The following is a 17,716-nucleotide window of genomic DNA, read 5'->3' as shown; positions in this document are numbered from 1 at the left end:
TCTGGTGTCAAATACATTGAACTGTTCACTGATGTAGCAGTGTCCAGCACTTACTCTTGGGAGCTGTGGTGTCTGTGGTAGTTTGGTTTGTTACTGGGAGGAGGAAGCTGAGCTTGGCTCTTCCATCTGAACTCAGACTCTCTATTCTCATAGAAAGTGTGTTACCTTGAAATCTTTAGCAGATGAATACACAGTCTGAATCTGTTTGCCTTTTCTAAAGAGATGTGGTTAAAATTGCTGAGCTTTGTGGCTTAAGTTGACTTAACTCACTTTCTGGGTGCCCTTCTATCCAATGTTGTCTGCAAGCCCTGGAGCTCAAGCTCCTGGAGCCCTGGAGCTCTTCCATGGTAGCACCCCAGTGCCAGTTGCAGAGGTCATTGGGTACAGCTGCATGGCACTGAAATCATGGTTTAGAAATTATTCTGGCAACTTTCTGGTATGTGCTGGCTGACTGGAGCATGACTGAAAAGCAGGGGTGATCAGGCTTGATGTGTAGGAAGGAGGAGGAAATCTGATGGATAAATGGTCCAGTGATTCAAGACTAGATTTACTCTGGAGTCATCACTTCTAGATGGGAAGTTGCCATGGCAACAGAAAATGCTTTCTTTCAACAGTTCTAGTCAGAAATGCTACCCATCCTCTTAAATAACCACTTCTGGCTAATTTTAGAATTTTTCTGCAATTTAGAATACTTGCTTTCCTGAGGTCGTGCATGTGTGCCGACACATGAGAGCACCTGTTAATTTGAAATGAGAATTTGTTTGGGAAATAGAGGAAACAGGAAAAATGGCTTTTCCTGTTCTAAGTAATGAAAAAATACAGGTGGCAGTGGAAAGTAGCCAGTTCAGAAAAACACCATTAGGCTCAAAAACAATATTGAAAGTACAGAATCCTGTGCAGTAAAAATGTTTATGATGCATCTTAATTAGCATTTATTGCTCAATACTCAGTAAGTCATTGCTTCCTAATTCTTAGTGCTGCTTTTCTTTTAGCTTAGTCTATTAATAATTTTGTTTGCAATGCTTTTTAAAATTTCAATTAATGGATAGAAATTACCTTGCAGATCACTTGTATTTCAACATAAACATTTAGTGTCTGAGATTGAAAAGTGAAATAGTCTGAAAAATGCAATGTAACAGGTATTACTTGTACATAAATTCTTTCAATTTGCTGATGTATTCCATTTTTAGTGGAACAAGTTCTAGAGTGTTTTTGGTAACTGAGACTTATAATATTCACTGTACTGTCTCCCCTTACTTGTTCTATAAGGCTGTATAAGGGGTTTTGCTTTTATAATATTAAATTTGGAAAATGGTCATCCTAAATGGATTTAATGAAACCTAAATGTTGCTTTCAGTCATCTTTGATATATTAAGTGCTGTGTGTATAATATAATACAATTGTTAATCTATTATTGAAGTATATATTCTCTCCCAGTCATACTACTAGAACAAAATTGGAATGAAATTACTTTGAGTTACCTTTTGAGCCTTGGAAAAAAGGTAGACATTTATGTATGGTAACATTTCCATGCATGCTGAATGTATACACTACAAAACTATGCAAATTGTTGATGAATAAGCTTTTCTAGAAATACTTTTCAGAACATGAAGAAAATTGGTTTCCCTTGGTTTAGCACTATCTCTATGAAAATGCCACAGGTGTTATTCCATGCAGGAATGAAGCTGCTTTCATACCTATAACACTTAACAAAATTCTAATTAAATCAAGTCAGACTGCCAAAGTGCCAGTGTTACAACTTGATTTCCATCATGAATCCCATTCCCATCTGATTTTTTTTCCCTATTGCTTATCTTGTGGGCACTTTCAGAGAAGAGTATGGTCTTTCCTGTAAGAAGTGCCAAAGTATATTTTAAGATGTATTGCTTCTAGTTTGCAAATTTGAGAGACTTCTACAGCAAATTAGGGGCCTGCAAAATGAATTACAATATTGCAGCAAGAGGTCCTTGTCAGCTGTTCCTATATTTTTAGTGTAGATCACTCCTAGGTGTTTTATCATTCTAGTAATGAATGTCATGAAATTATTCAGATTTTGAATGTTAACTATTGCCTCCTTTAAACCTGCTTTTCCTCCTTAAAAAAAAAAAAAAAAAGGAATGAGAACAGCAATGAGAAAGGCAGCACCGCAAGTTCTGACAGGCTTTTGTTAATGATGCATTTTATTCAGCTTGGGAGAGCACCGTCAAGTGTAGTCAGTGGAATAACAGCAAACTGAAAACCTGTAGTTCCCACCTGTAGTGGGAACCATTTTTCTGGATTTATATTATAAACTTCATACAGAGGTACAGTGACAATCTAATAAGAATTGTTACAGTAAGAGCAACTTGCTTTGAGTAGGCAGTAAACCATTCTTTTTGAAGCTGTTAAAGCTACTACAGTAGTAAGACTCGCTCCTTTAACTTTGTATCAAATCCTGACTGCCCTGGCCAAACTCTGTCAACAAGGCACAGGATGAATGGGCAGTGAAAGCTTCACCTGCTGTAAATAGACAAGTTTCTCTGGTCCCTTTGAAGATGAACTTAAATACATAGGAGACCTGGACTTCTCGGGAAGGGAGAGGTGAGAGTAGCTAAGGAACTCCCTTATTTGAAAATTTCTTTTCAGTTGTCTGGTAACTTCAAATAAATGGGCTACTGCATGTACCAAGGTGATATATTCCCATCTGTATGAGGGCTGTGGTGCAGAAATATGCTGAAAAGATGAGCAGAATAGGTGGCAATACATTCAGAGGATGAGGGATACAATAGGTTCATTAAAAGCATGTTCATTTTCAGTTATTTCTATGAAGATTTTTATTTCTAAGTTCAGCTGTAATTAACTGCTTTAATTTCTTTTTAAACAGGTGTCAAACAAAAAATCAAATAGCACTCCTCCCCCAGCACAACTATCTAAAATCAAAGTACCAGCACCACAGACTGTAGTGAAGAAGGAAAAGCGTCAGAGTTCTTCAAGGTTTAATGTTAGCAATAACAGGGAGCTTCAAAAACTGCCAGCTTTAAAAGGTATGTCTTTCCAAAGTAGAATTACTCTTGTGGGGAAATTTGGGCATGAGACTGAGAAGCACCTCAGCTATCATACTTCTAATATCTGGACAGCATACATAATACATCAAGTATGCACATCTGCAAACTGCACATACTTGCATGGGGTGGTTTTTTTCTTTTGTTTTATCTGCACTTGAGGGCTTCCAGTGTGTTGCCTTCTTGGCAATCAGTATAGGCAATGTCTCTGTGTGAGAGCATATTCGCTCATCTCCCATAAAAGCAGACTATTTGGGGCCTTTGCAAAATATTAGGCATCTGTCCTCAGAGCAGTGTGCTCAAGCCTTGCTTCATTTGTGCTAAAATTTCTCTTTACACTAATAGAAGACCTGGTCTATCACTATGTATGGGTCTAGTTTTCTGAGCATGGGTCAGGCAGAGTGGTGCCTTTTTAGTGCATATGAATTTTTCCTTTGTTGATTTTAAGGCTTTTTTTATCTCTTAGATTTATATTTACTTCCATCTGTGACAAAAAGATTATGATAATTGATGGGTCTTCTCTTACTAACCCAGCTTTTATCATCTTTATTTGCTCTGAAGGCTTATTTAGCAGTTTTGAAGTGCAGTGTGTACTGCTTTACAGTGTTCAAGATTGCCAGTGAAGGCCTAATAGATCACTGAAATGTTGAGTAGTACTGGTGTAGGCAATGTGAAATTATTGGGGAAATGATTGTATTCTTTCCTCCATTCATAATTTTCTTAATATAATAAATGAGTGTTTCTTGAAAGTAAACTCTGCTTCTCAGCCTGTCTGAATTGCATTTCATTCAGATCAAATTAGATTACAAGATTTTTCTCTTTACACAGATACTGTTTTTACAAAAACAATCTGAAATACTGTCCATCATGGTAATTTAGCAGCCTATATACAAGATGCTGTTTAATGTATTTCAAGACTAAACTACTGCTTATTTAGTTAGTTAATTTCAATATAGGTATTAAATTTTTATTAAGACTATTTAGCACCACAGATTATGAATAATATGTTCTGTCTTTTAAACTGACATAGAAGGTTCAAGCACAAGCTGTGACAACCAGGACATGAGTGACATAAGCAAAAGATACTGAATTCAAGTAGTGATTTTTGTAAGCAGTTATGCATACAGCCACATTGACTGGCTTTTGTTCAAAGACTCAGCCACAAAGAATATAATTTGTTTCTTGGTCCTATTTTAAATACAGTGGTTCTGGTAGTGCCTAGGACTGCAGCTCAGGGATACAAGAACTGAGCATGCAATTAGAAGCAGTATGGACAGAGAGCTGGAAATGGGGAAAATGAGTGCAGATAGGACAGGGAAGAATTAATCCATCCTACAGTAGTGAAGGTGAAGTTCAAGATCTGTTTCTACCTTGGCTACGTTGCAGTTTAAGCCAGTAGGCCAGTGAAGTGCAGAAAAATGCTTGCGTGTAGTTGTAGGGGGCAGGAGTAAAAAATAAAAAAGAAAATTCTTATAAACTGTCTGAGGTATTTTCTCAGAGCATTCTAGCACTTTTTGACACAGTGTACCTTTTTGTGAAGAAATGGTAGGAGTATTGTGCATTGTAATTGCCTTGAGTCTGCAATCACTCACTCCCCCACACTCAGGTGAAAGGAATGAAAAGATCTTGAGCTTCTCCCTGGTGCTGTGTGTATGTCCCCAGGTTGTCAGGGCCGGACTTTGTTATGGAGCACTGGTGCAATTGTTGATCTAGCGAGGGGTAGTAATTGCCACCTTTCACTAGTAAAGTGAGTAACAGCTTTATTATTAAGCTGTACCCAATCTCCTGGATCATACCAGATGTCTGCATAATGGCTGTGCTCACTGCATGTGCTTATTCCTGATGTAATTCCAGCCTGCTGGGGTTGCTGAGGATACTGTTGGCCAGTCATGCTGTTCCTCTAAAAGATACAGAGATACTTGACTTAATGTGCATTTAGTGGATCAAGTGAAGCTGAGAAACTTTCTTTTTGGGTATCTTTGTGTGTTGTTTAATGTCTATGTCTGGACAGGAGTTAAATTGGACTGGCAGGCTATAATTTAAAGGACTGAAATGATTAAGACAGGTTTGACTTCTATGAAGTGCTGGGAAGAACATAGTGTTCCTTCAGGTTAGCTGCACTTAACCAGCTTTCAGACTCCTGTTACTCATAACAGGTGGCTGTATTCCTATGGCTACAGTACCTGGGGAACTTTTCTTTTGTCTGTAGCAGAGGTAGAGCAAGAGCATTTGTATTTTATTACAAATGTTGCAGTGACTACTGTGTCATGTAATGTACTTTACATGAGACTGTATTTTAAGCACAAAATATAGAATGGGGTTGTCTTTGCATATTTTAAGGTCCCTATGAGATATGTGAAAGCTTGTAACTGGTAAGATCTGAATGACCTGTGGTATTGGTGAGATAACCACCTTTTTTCTGTGCCACAGGTCGGGAGATGAGGTCAGCAGATCATTTGAAATAGTGGGAGGGAAAGGAGGAGCTGCCAAAGGTGGCTTTTCATCAATATTTCTTATTTAAGAAATAGCTTTTTGGTCTTCAGGCATGCTGCAAACTTTCTCTTGGGTGTTATACCAAAGTGCTGATGATAAGCTTCTGGAAATTCCAGCATATTTGCCCTGGTGACTGGTATTGGTGTGGTATGATTTGTGTTCATTGGAGCAACTTATGATTAATGTTATGCACCCTCAGATTATCCAGGAAATGGAGGAGCAGGATAGCTCAGATAATGCACAAAGCAAAGGAAATAGATTATGAATTAAGAGGTTTTAAGAAGAGAGCTGAACATAGAGAAGAGAAGTCTCTTATGTAATTGGTTTGTGGAACATCAAGATCCACATATTAGCAGAGCTGTGTACTCGTGAAGCTCCCTGCAGCACAGTGCAGTGCAACCTGCTTTAGTTGGGTAGAACAGGGTTATCTGCCCACAGATAACCTAGAAGTATCTCTGGAGAAGTGCTTTCAGAACAGTGTCAAACATCTTGAAAAGATCTTACCTATTTTCACCAAAAAAAAGGAAAAAATTCTGTGCCAGCAAACTTGTGCTTTGTTGGTTTCTGCTTATCCAGTTTCATTTGTTAGCTAACATTGGTAGTACAGGTACTTAAGTTACAGAAAATTGATTTCTAGTTTAAATTGTTAATTGAGAAAAAATTATACTGGACCTAAAGATGTGTTTTCTTTTATTTTATTGTCATTTGAAAGCTTGCAGATTAATGGTTTGTTTATATCCAATATAAATGGCAAAGGGTGCTTCAGCCTTCAGAAGTGTACCACTTTCTTAATTTTTAGTTTCCTAAGAAAGCAGTTAGTAATTTAGGATATGTTAAAATCAGTATACTAAATACAAAATATTAGAATTACATCAATTATTAAAATTTTATAAAACTTTAAAAATATGTTCTCTATGAAATAAACAGTGTAAGTGTTCAATATTATTATGTAAATATATTTTAAAAGTAGCATATCCAAGCTTGTGCATACCTGAGCACTGACACAGCGAAGGAGTTTGTGTTCTTTGCATGCTCACTTCAACTTTACGAATTCATTGTTGCATTACTGGTAATTTTTTCCTGGTAAATGAGATTTTTAACTGTGCAAACAGGTGAATGTATTTGTAAGTTATTTTGCATGAATGTGCTGATTTTAGTAAACAGTAAATGTAGTAAACTGTAAAATAGAGAAATGACTGTACAAAGTATTGAGATTTTTAAGGATATGGTCTGAATCATGACAATATGTAAGAAACTGTCTCAATGAGAATTTTTAAATATAATATTGAAACACTCCAACTAGATTAAATGTTTCATGCACTGTCAAATACAGTTGTGTCACAAATCTAACTTTAGCCTTCAACTAATACTCATTAAAAGGAATGTTCTCTGTCAGTTCTAGAATAACAAATTTGAAAAAATAAGTCAGTACTACTTAATATTCTGAAACGTTGCAAACTTTCCCAATGAACATATGTTAGTCATGCATATGTAAATTTAGGCATGATTCAAAAATATGCTTTTTTGGTAGCATTTTCATATATACTTTTTTTAAGCTGGGTAAAATCCTTTTACAGCCATATAAAGGCCTCTTGGGATGCAGTGTCGTGATTCAGTTTGTGCGTTTGGGATTGAGGTTTTTTTGTTGGTTTTGTTTGGGGGTTTCTTTCAGATAAAAGTGAACATTGTTAGATATGATACAGACTGGATATCAGCTTTTATTTTCAAATACAGTTCTGAATTTATTTTAAAAGTTACTATTTGCCTCTTGGAGTTTGATTTTTGATCTCAATCATGTGGATACAATTCTTCTAAATGTTTTTATGGAGGTAGGAGGAAATAAGCTACATTGACAGCTGAGGACATGTGTACTGACTTTTAGTGCTGAGAAGTATAGAATTGTTTTTTTAAGGTAGAATATCTGCATGTGATAGGATTAAACAGATTCTGGTATTTTGTTGTTGAAGATCTTACCACACGTTTTGATCAGTCCTGGTTTTGATCTTCTGGTGATGTCAGTCTCTGCTTTAGCATGGTTTCAACATTAGAAGTACTATTAGTCATATCTATTTGAAAAACCCAAAAACAGCCCAAAAAAACCTACTCAATAAAAGCGGGGTGGTGGAAAAGAAAGGAACATGACAGGTCATTTTTCTGAGCACATTTCATGCAGAGAGCATGGTTCTTGTTTTTCTTCAAGCAGAGACTTCAGACCTCTGCCAAATTCTGACTCTGTTCTGTGTAAAAGAACATCAGGGCGGTGTCTCAACTTGTCTGCCTGTGATACAGGACTCTGATAGGGAGGCAAGCATTATTAAAGCTTTCCTAATGTTTTCAAGTTGTAAATGGCTGTCTAGGAGATAGCTCTGTTTTCATCATCTGTAAAATATTAAAGTCTGATGAATCAAAATTGCAGAAGAGGTGATTTCAATTTGAGTGTGATACCTAAAGAAAAAATTGTAACCAAATTTTGATTGATAAAATTGTTGAAACCATGAGAAAGGAGGAAAAGTGAGAATTGCTGAAGAGGTCAGAAATGTAAACTTATTGTGTGTTTTTCTCAAGTGCAGAGTACCAAAAAGTAAGCAAAACTGATATCAACTAAATGAGAAAGCAAATCAAGTTTTGTTCTCGGTACTGTAGAGAAATTCAGCCATGCATGTTGATAGTTTCTACAAACTCATCTTGGAATACATTTAAACTTAAACAGTGTGTTACTTGTTCATTTATAACTAGTATCTATTTTCGTGATACAAAAGAGACTGCATGTGTGCAATAATTGAATTTGTGAGAATCATGGCACTAATGGACTGCTTTGGGGTTTTGAGGAGCATTTTTCACACAAGCTGCTGAAATTGGTGATCTCAATGTTTAAGATCACTTTCACTGCAGAAATCTACTCCTTCCACTGGTAATTTATGTAGAGGACAAATATGTAGTACTTTGGCCTTTCCAGTTTATGTGCATACCTGGCAATTCAGGAATTGTGTCCAGCTGCAAGGTGGTAGCATTCCTGTTTAGATAAAAGTATTTTATGCAAAGTAAGATGGTAAACAAGATAATGCTGCTATAAAATATAATTTGCCCTAATACATAATTCATTTAAAAGTTAAGACACTGAGGCAAAACAAAATAATTCTCATGTGAAATATCAATGATTGCAGTTTTGTGAAACAGATCATTCTCCTCTCCCTTGTATGTGACCTATAGTGGAGTAACTCAGTATGCTAAATGCTGTCCTTCTGGTCCTGACTGTGTTTGTGCTTTTATAGGTTTTTTTGGCAGCCAAGCATTGTATTTAATTTATTGAAACAAAAAGTCCATAATGGAAAATACTGCAGAAGCTTGTTCTTTCCTATATCAGTATGGGTGAATGTATGTATTGTCAGTGAATGTATGTATTGTATCATGTGAAGGAATGTGGAGGCTCTTTGTCCTGTTACTTAAGGAACTTTCTCCTTGAACTTTGACCTTAAAAGCATTATCAGTACTGCCTAAACAAACTTTCCTGTACTGATTTTTCTTTTAGATGTTTAGAATAATCATTAAAATGTCTGTGGAAAGCATATACATTTCTTAAACCAAAAGCTGACAATTGTTTGGTGTTCATACAGGAACATATGATCTGTCAGTGGTTATAAAGTAATTAATATTAAAATATTTAGAAATTATCCGGTCTGAATTGCTCTGTAGCATTTTAAAGATTAAGAAACATGATTGCTAATGAATGAACTACCAAAAAAAAAAAAAAAGGTTGTAGAGGAAAAGTACTTTGCTTGAGTGTGTGAATTCTTTTCCTTCAGCTAGTTTTACATGAAATCATAGGCTTGGATTAATGAGCCATTTTTCATTTCAACTGCCCTATCAAACACCTACTCATTAGTCAGCAGCTGAAAGTGTTAGAAGAATGCACTACATCTGTCACTGGCAGCATTTCCTACCCAACTTGTTTCCACTGAAGTTTGGATAGAATCCATAAAAATAGGATTTAAAATGTGGTATTGTCTTATTTTCTAGATTCTAACCTGTATCTGAATTCAATTTAGATCTCCCTTAAAAAATGCCTTTTATTATGCCCTCATTCACAAAAGGAACATTTTGTTCCATTGCATAGGTCCTCATTATAATCAGACCTTCACATTTTTGCTGCTGCACTGAACTTCTTTCTACTTAAGACCTCTACAGATCAAACATTGAATTTATACGCATGACTATCAATCAGTGGTTGTTGGATAACTAGCCTGGTCTCAAATTTTTATTCTTAAATGTTACTTTTACACTTTATTTCTTAAACGTGGCATGTGTGACCTATGTAATAAGGCCACAGACATTAGTGAATTTGGTGTTATTTTGGTGGATTTTGCACAGGGCTTGATTAAAATAGTGTGCCAGTATTTGAAATTAGCTTCTGCAATCTGCCCTAGGAATTACTTTTTTGTACCAATGCCATTTTTAAAACAGGTTTCTTTTAAGGTAATGATTTTGTCTTGTACAGCTTTCTAAACTCAACCAATATCTACTGATTTTCCTCCCTGTCCCCACTCACAAAACTTCTTGAGTATACAAGATTGATTGAAGGAAACTTGGCACCGTTGAAGCTGTGTGCTACAGTGACCGTGCAAATATTAGGAAATCCAGATAGAGACGGGAAATCCAGTTATAAACAGATGTTTACCAATTCCTCTTTAACCAAATTTTGCTGTACTAGAAGGAGTGAATATTATAAATTTTTCAATGAGGAGTTGTCTTTTGCCATGCTTGAGTCTTGGGAATTTTTTAAGGAAGCTATAGTTCAGATCCCTTTCATTTATCCTGGTAAGTATATTTTTCTTATCTCTGTATTTCTTTTGATAGCTAAGTATTAACATGGTGCTTACTGCCTCTGTTTCCTTGAAGAATTTCCTCTTGGCTGTCCTTTGGATTTGGGTCAGAACCTAGAAGGAGAAGCCCATATCCTTCCCATTGCTACAGGTTCTCCTCCAGAACGTTCAGTATCCAGTACCTTTCCTTCTCTAAAACAAAGTTACTGTCTTTGAGTAACTCACTGTTCAGGGTTGTGATGAGACCCATGTTTTCTGATAGCCTGACATCATTTATGAAAACAGCAAGTTTAGTGTAAGTTTTAATTGGAGGGGGTGGGAAAGTAAATTACATTGCTCCTACCAGAAAAAGCAAGTCATGTTTATTCCTGTCTCTTTTTTGGTGTCTGTCTGGTGGGCCAGATAATGGAATCAACATGGCTCAAGCTCACCCTTTTCTCATTTTAACTGTGCTCAGTTTCCTAATCTGGTTCAGCCATGCAGCTGCACAGACCCTTGTACAGCAATTTCAGACATTTGGGCACCTGAGCCTCAGAAGAGAGGGCATTGCAGCAGTAGCTCCTGTAGGTTTAGCTCAGCTTAGACTGCCGTGGAACACAGTCTAAGGAGAAAACTAACCTGACAATAGTGTCTTTCTGTTGGCTTATACCAACTCAGCTGTGGGTCTGATGACCACTAAGCAGATGAGAGCAAAATATTTTCGAATGTAAAGCAGAGAGGAGTGCAGGAAGGGGCCTGAAGCAGCCTGCAACAAGGCTGGCTTAGGTTGATGAGGAAGAGCAATTTCAGCAATTGTGCCTTTAGTAACCTTAGAGCTCGGACTAAATATCTTCCCTTCCTCTCTCAATCAAAAAATGAAAACTCATACAGTCTGAGAGGTAACCAAGCCAAGTGTCTTCATGTAAGTAGAAGTTTGTGCAATTTTAATTATATTAGGTTGTTGATTTTGCCATTATCTGTTAGAGTAGTAGGTGGTGTAGAATGGAAATAAAGACAACCTTTGGGCAGGTAAATTTGCTATATGTGTTGTGGGGGGATGAGAAGCAGGGTGAGTGGTTGTTCTTAAAATCAATAACCCAAATGGAGTGTTTGTTTTTGAAAAAGTGGTAGATAGCCTCCAAGTGTAAAGAGTATTCATTAACTATAATGCTGGATCCTAACTAAAGGATCTGATTTTAAGGTCCCTTCCAACCAAAAACATTCTATAATTCTAAAAAGTTACACAGTTATATCCTGAGAACTTTATAGGATTTTTCCTTTATTCCCATAATTGGAAAGTTAGAAGTGATGAGCAGGGTTCAGAGGAAACCTGTAATAGCTACAGTCTCACTACATTGTCAATATGGCTTTTTGTTCATTTAATTCTAAAAATTGATAGCTGAAGTTAATATTGTTTTTCATTTTCTTGCAACAGAAATGTCTTCATAAATTTGTCAAGGCAAGCTCTTCTTCCTCCCATTGATATTCATTAGCTCTGCTCCACTTGCACTAATATTCTTTCCCTTTCATTAGGAAGTCAATTCCTAACTCAATTTTCTTTGCAATTTTTTTTCCCAAATGAAGTTGCTCAAAATAATTCAACTTAAATAAATATTTTCCTTTAGTGGCAAATCAAATATTTTAAGACGGAAACAAAGGGAGTGTATAAAAAAACCATCTGAGCAGAATGTACTCTCAATCCGTACAATGGTGAGAAAACTGCAGATGTTGTTAACCAGCAAAAGGTCTTAGGAAGATCAAAGTACTTCAGCTTCACTAGTGCTCTCTCAGAATTACACCAGAAATGCATTGGTTTATGGGTGTTTTAACCAGTTTCTCTGTGGTTTTTTAAGTACTGGACTCAGACCTAACAGAGTCCAGCAAAAAAGAAGAAATGAGAACATTTCTGCAAGAGAAAACTTCCTGAATGTGACTGAGTCCTATCTGCCAATAGGACTGCTGGCTCTGTGAATGTCACATTTACTCTCTCTAATGAAAAATTTTCTAGGAGGCTTGACTCTTAAACCACTACTTAAAATTTGCTACTGAACCTCCAACAATACAAGTCATGCTTATATATAAATTAGGAAATGGCACTGTAACTAATGTTCCCTTTTTGCTCTGTTGTGAAATTGTGTCCATGGCCACAGGGACAGCCTTCCTGGCCATTTAAGACAGAAGCAGCAGCTGACCATTAAAGCAGACATGAGTAGAGAGGAGTGATAGAGCAGCTGTTCTTAAATATATAGTAACCAGATAAACTGGAATTTTAAACCTTATTTTTGCCACTTTGTACTGTGGTTTATTACCATAAAGTAATATAATTCTGTTTTAATATCAGGAAAAGAAACAGAATTTGCTACAAGATCCTGCATGTGAAAATACTTCAAAAAATACCCAAGTTGTTTTGTTTTTTCCTTCATCCATCAAAATCTTGTAGAAAACCCTTGTTAGAGGTCAGTCTTGGTATTATTTTTCAATCTAGTTTTTTTAAAGGCATATGTCTATGGTAGCTTTTTAGTTTGCAAGGCTAAAACTCACATTGAACTTGGTGATTTTAAAGTTCTGTTCCAACCTTGATGATCCTATGATTTTAAGGTATACTCAAGGGATATATAGATAAAAAACATGACATTTTTGAGGATACACCTTCCCTGGTTTTGCCTACATTGTAAGGACAAAGGATTTGAATCTCTATAGTCTTAGAGAAGAGGTCTAAAAATGTCATGTTGTTTGTTTTGATGTTGTCAAAAGCAGGATCAACTACATTTATGTCACACATTCGGTCATTTTTTAAATTGCTAGAAACTTTGCAGTGTTTTTGGGTTTTTTTTTAGTGTGCTTATTGCGAGAGTATTTCATTTAATTTCTAACCTAATCTTTGAGGTAAGAATGCATTTACTGTTTGTAGTGAATGTAGAAAAATTAATTCCTTCCACCTCCATAATTATTCTTTAAAATACTTGGATATTCTCACTCAGGTCTATTCTATTTAAAAACAAACAAACAAACAACCCACACACCACATCAAACAGAGAAGCTTTATTTTTTTTAACTAAGTAATATTTTAAAGATTTGTTGTCTTTGGGCTTTCTCATCAGCTTTACATTCAGGATGTACTGCTTCAAATTGGGCCTTGTCAGCAATCATTAAATCCAGTTGACTTCTTTGTGTGTCTTGTGGATGATATTCTTCTTTTTTATATCCCAGTTAGTCTTTTCCCTTCACCAATTGAATAATATTCAGTACAGCTCTAACTCATTTTTGACAGTATATTATTGTAGTGTGATGTAATTTTTCTAACCAGGTACACATATGCCCTTTAATTTGTTTTTATTTCAAATTTTCATCAGCAAGTTACTTAATGAAAAAGTGTCTTCTGGCGTGCACCCTTTTTTTTTTTTTCCTTTTTTTGAGCAGATGTAAGTTAAGACTGTCATAGATTCAGTAATGTACATACTCATTGGCACTAGTATATGACATACAGTATTTGGGCAGAAGGACAGATCTGGAGACAGCGCAAGTAACAGTGCCAGTTTCTCTGAACATCACTCCCGGCAGTCAAATTGGTCCTTCAAATAGCTCATTGTAAAAATAAATGTGCAAGTCTCATATGACCAAAAAAAGGCTGCTCACAGTCTTGTTGTAAATACCTTAAATAATCAAACTAAGAAGTTTGGAAATTGTTATGCTGTGCTTTTTTTTTATTGTACTTTTGAGATTATGCAGGAAAAGTCCTTCCATATGCTTATATATTGCTTCTTAGTAATTTTCTTTACTTTTCAGTAATAGTTTTAAAAGTTATTTATAATTACTGATCTTTTTAGAAAGGAAAACCAGTATTTTGCAATATCCAGATCTAGGAACTTTAACATAAACTGAGGGCAAATCCATTTCTAGATTGATAGAAGTATCCAGGTCCATTTCTAGATTAAAAGAAATATTCAGCATGAAACGTGAGGTTTTCATCTGCTGCTTGTCATATATATGTGTTTTTATTTGTAATGTACATACTAGTAACGAGTGGTGAAACCGTGCAAGGAATGTTTATGAGGTTTTATATTTCTAAATCAACAGTAATAATCCAAGGACCTGTATCCTACTGTAAACTAACTACCTTTTGTTATGGCCCTTGAAAGCTTAAGTTGTAGATGTTACCCTCAGTGCTGTGTTTTTCCACGCTTAAATTAAACATTGGTTTGATAATCTTGGGAAACCGTACTGAAGGAAAGGCTAAGGAAAGAGGAAAAATAAAACTGCATGCGCTCTTTCTAGCAGGTGCTACTGAATATTATCGAGGGGGCGGGGGTACAACAGCAGCAATGAGATCATCCTGATAATAATAAAAAACCCAAACCCAGCGCAGCAGACCCGTCATCTCCGCAGCCGCTCCGCCCCTGCCGCGGGCGGCGCGGGGCCGGGGCCGGCGCGGGCGCGGGGGGAGCCCCGCACCGGCCGCGCTCATTCGCGGCCTCCTCGGTGTCATTTGAAGTTGCTGCCGTCGGCCAATGGGGCTCCTCCCGCCCGCTGACATCACTCCCCAGCCAGTTCCCTCCAGCTGCAGAGCGCTTCAGTTTCTGTCTTTTTTTAAACTAAAATGGAGGCTGGTTTCTTGCCTTAAGGAATACAGTGCCGTGCCTGCTGGAGCCTAGATGTTGACATGTAACAGAGCTGGCAGCAGGATGGTGGTTGACGCAGCCAATTCCAATGGGCCGTTCCAGCCCGTGGCCCTTTTGCATATTAGAGGTGAGTTATTGTGCGTGTGAGAGTGAATCGCGACCCTCTGCCGAGCGAATAAATGGCTATTGTGGAGCTCGGAGAAGGGAGCAGGAAGTCCTTTGTAGCTCAGTCCCTCTCGGTTTGTTACGGCCGCGGTAAAACCGGCAGAGAGCAAGACCCATTTTCTGTTAAATGTGTTTAGGGAAGATTTAAGAATTCATGGTGGCATTGCATACATAGTTAAAAGCAGGTTTTACAGCTTTCTGCCGTAACTCTCCCATCCCCCTTCCAAGCTGTGCTGATGTCAAAGGATGTGAAGTCACTACCCCAGAAAGGTACTGAGGGGGGGAGGGAAGAGCCAAGTTATCCCTATACCGTTTCTAGAGAATAAGGGCAAACCTTTGGTGTGCTTCAGAGCCTTTTTTTGTTTGAATTGTTCAGATAGAGCTGCCTTAAAGTACACTGCAGCTTGTAAAAGAATTGGAAGTGTCAGAGAAGGAGGGGGGAAAGAGATGTGACACTTACTATGAAAATATCCTTTATGTATTTAGAAGGCATTTCCTAGAAGAGATGCGGTTTGGCTTTAACAAGCAAGCTCTTGTGTGCCTGCCGTGTTTGGCAGTTCTGAATGTTCAGTTCCTCACAGAATATGTTCTTTTGGGTTTATAAAATTAGTGCATTGCAAATTACATTTTATATAATTTGAAAATACATGTTGATATGACACTTCTGTACAATATCGAGTGTGTATCTCTTGTTCTGTAGTTTTTTACGTAGTAAAATTTTGCATTGTGTTGGGGGTTTTTTGGGTATCTTTTTTCAGCTGCCTCTTAAGCACCAGTCCTTTTTTTAATATCTGCTGTAAGGTGCTTCTGGTTTAGAACTTTATGAAGGCAGAACATGTATTAGCTAGGATGAGCACATCTTGAACCATGGTACTTATATGCAAGAAGCATAGCTGGTACCATTCTTAATTACCTTTGCTTCTCAGCTTTCACTGGCATAGGCTAGATGTCAGTACTGGAAAGAAATTTTTTTTCATTATTATTCCATACACTGAAAAGATTTTGCTTTGGAAGTTTATAAACCCCAACTGTTCAGAAGTCTGTCTTTTTAAGTAGGAACATGTCTGTTCAGGTATTTAAAAATCATGATTTCTCTTTACCTTTTAAAAGAGCCATAATCTGCTCTGTCTGAAGTGACAATGGATAAATTCTAGAAAACTAATTTTGATCTGTGACTGGGGAGGAAATGCAGTAAAATTCCCTTGATTTCAAAGAGGGACTATGCTCGTTGTCAAGGGAATAGAAATGGAACTGCCTGACCTGTGAACAAGCCTTTGCTTTTCACTCTGCAAATTATCTTAATTTTCAGTTAGGTGCTGCCTTTTGGAAGGGGAAAAGCACCATCTTATAAAGGTTCAAGTTAGGAAAACAACTGAAGGTTGGAATCAGAATGATGAAATATTGCAGTGATTGTCCTTAATCCTTTGTCTCAATATGATAACAAGGTTCTTGTCATTGAAGTTCTTATCCTGCCTTTGCTCCAGTGTAATACATAATTGTGGAATCCATGGATTTTAAGAAACTGTTCTGAAATTTACTTTCCCAAGACCTACATTTTTGGTGCACTGAATAGTACAGTAGTAAAGAAGTGATTAAAGGGGTTTGTGGTTTAGGGGTTTTTTGGGTGGTATGGTTTTTTTCTGTTTGGTTGGTTACAGTCCTTCAGTGGATTGTGAGAGTAGAATTTCTTGTAAGCAATTAAAGAATAACTGGGAGAGTGATTGTTTTTCATTTTTCAGGTGGCAGGAAATAAAATGGGTTTCTGGTGTTATAGCCCAGAGGAGTTTCTTGACACTGGGAGAGCAAAGCATCTCTTTCATACATCCTGGAAGTGTGCAGAAGTTCCTTTGGGTTTTTCATGTGTACCTCAGAAGTTCCTTTGGGTTTTTTATGTGTATCTTATGTCACCACCTGCACTGATGCTACCAGTACTGATGCTTCCAAAATGAAGCCTGTCAGAGCAATACGTAGAAAATTAGTGGCAGTAAAAATTAGCTGGTAATTCTGAAGGCTAATGACACATTATTACTCTTTGTCCCAATGCATGCTGCTTTTACAGTTGTCCTTTTGCATCATCTGTTGTAATATAGGATTAAATTTCTACTAGAAGTGTTCCATTTGCCAAGAGTAAGAGCTAAAACTTCAGGGTCAAGGACAGAGGGTAGGGGCATAAGCCCCTTGGGTTATATCTATATATCTATGAGAAATAGTTTGTTGAAATAGAAAAAATATTTCTTAAGTACCAGTTCCATAAAATTTTTAAAATTTTGAGATGGTGTAGGTACCATATTTGAACTCCATCTTGTTTCTAAAAAATATGTGAAGCCTTGTGGACTACACTGTTAGTACTTCATTGAAAATAAAAATTGCAATCTTACTTATGAAGTTAACTCCAAAGCACTTTCTGTTCCTGGATCATATGAAATATGTAATGTTTGCAGAATAAAAAGGAAATTTTTAGCAAGTGACGATGTCATGCCAGATCAGAACCTTTTCCCTGTGCATCCTGAACTGTACAGAGCTTTGTTGTCTGGGTTGCTTACAGCTTTACCTAAAAAACACATTTGGAAAAAGATGCAAGTGATTTTTTAAAATTATG

At 36.9% G+C, this 17,716-nt stretch overlaps 1 protein-coding gene across 2 annotated transcripts in view; it reads left to right on the top strand.

The window, feature by feature from the left end:
- Positions 1-17,716, top strand: part of PPP2R5C (protein phosphatase 2 regulatory subunit B'gamma) — a 71,520-nt gene that overhangs the window by 14,121 nt on the left and 39,683 nt on the right. Inside the window, exon 3 of one of the 2 annotated variants that reach the window (XM_084208144.1) lies at positions 2,864-3,023. In XM_084208144.1, coding sequence (XP_084064270.1) covers positions 2,864-3,023 — 160 coding nt within the window. Of the gene's footprint in view, positions 1-2,863; positions 3,024-14,904; positions 15,080-17,716 lie in introns of those variants that run through there. The other variant, XM_084208145.1, reaches the window with a different exon arrangement.

This window comes from Fringilla coelebs (genome assembly GCF_963513975.1).
Source record: "Fringilla coelebs genome assembly, chromosome: 6".
Classification (NCBI taxonomy): Eukaryota; Metazoa; Chordata; class Aves; order Passeriformes; family Fringillidae; genus Fringilla; species Fringilla coelebs.
The sequence above is the reverse complement of the archived record's forward strand: the minus strand, read 5'-3'. Positions and strand labels throughout refer to the sequence as shown.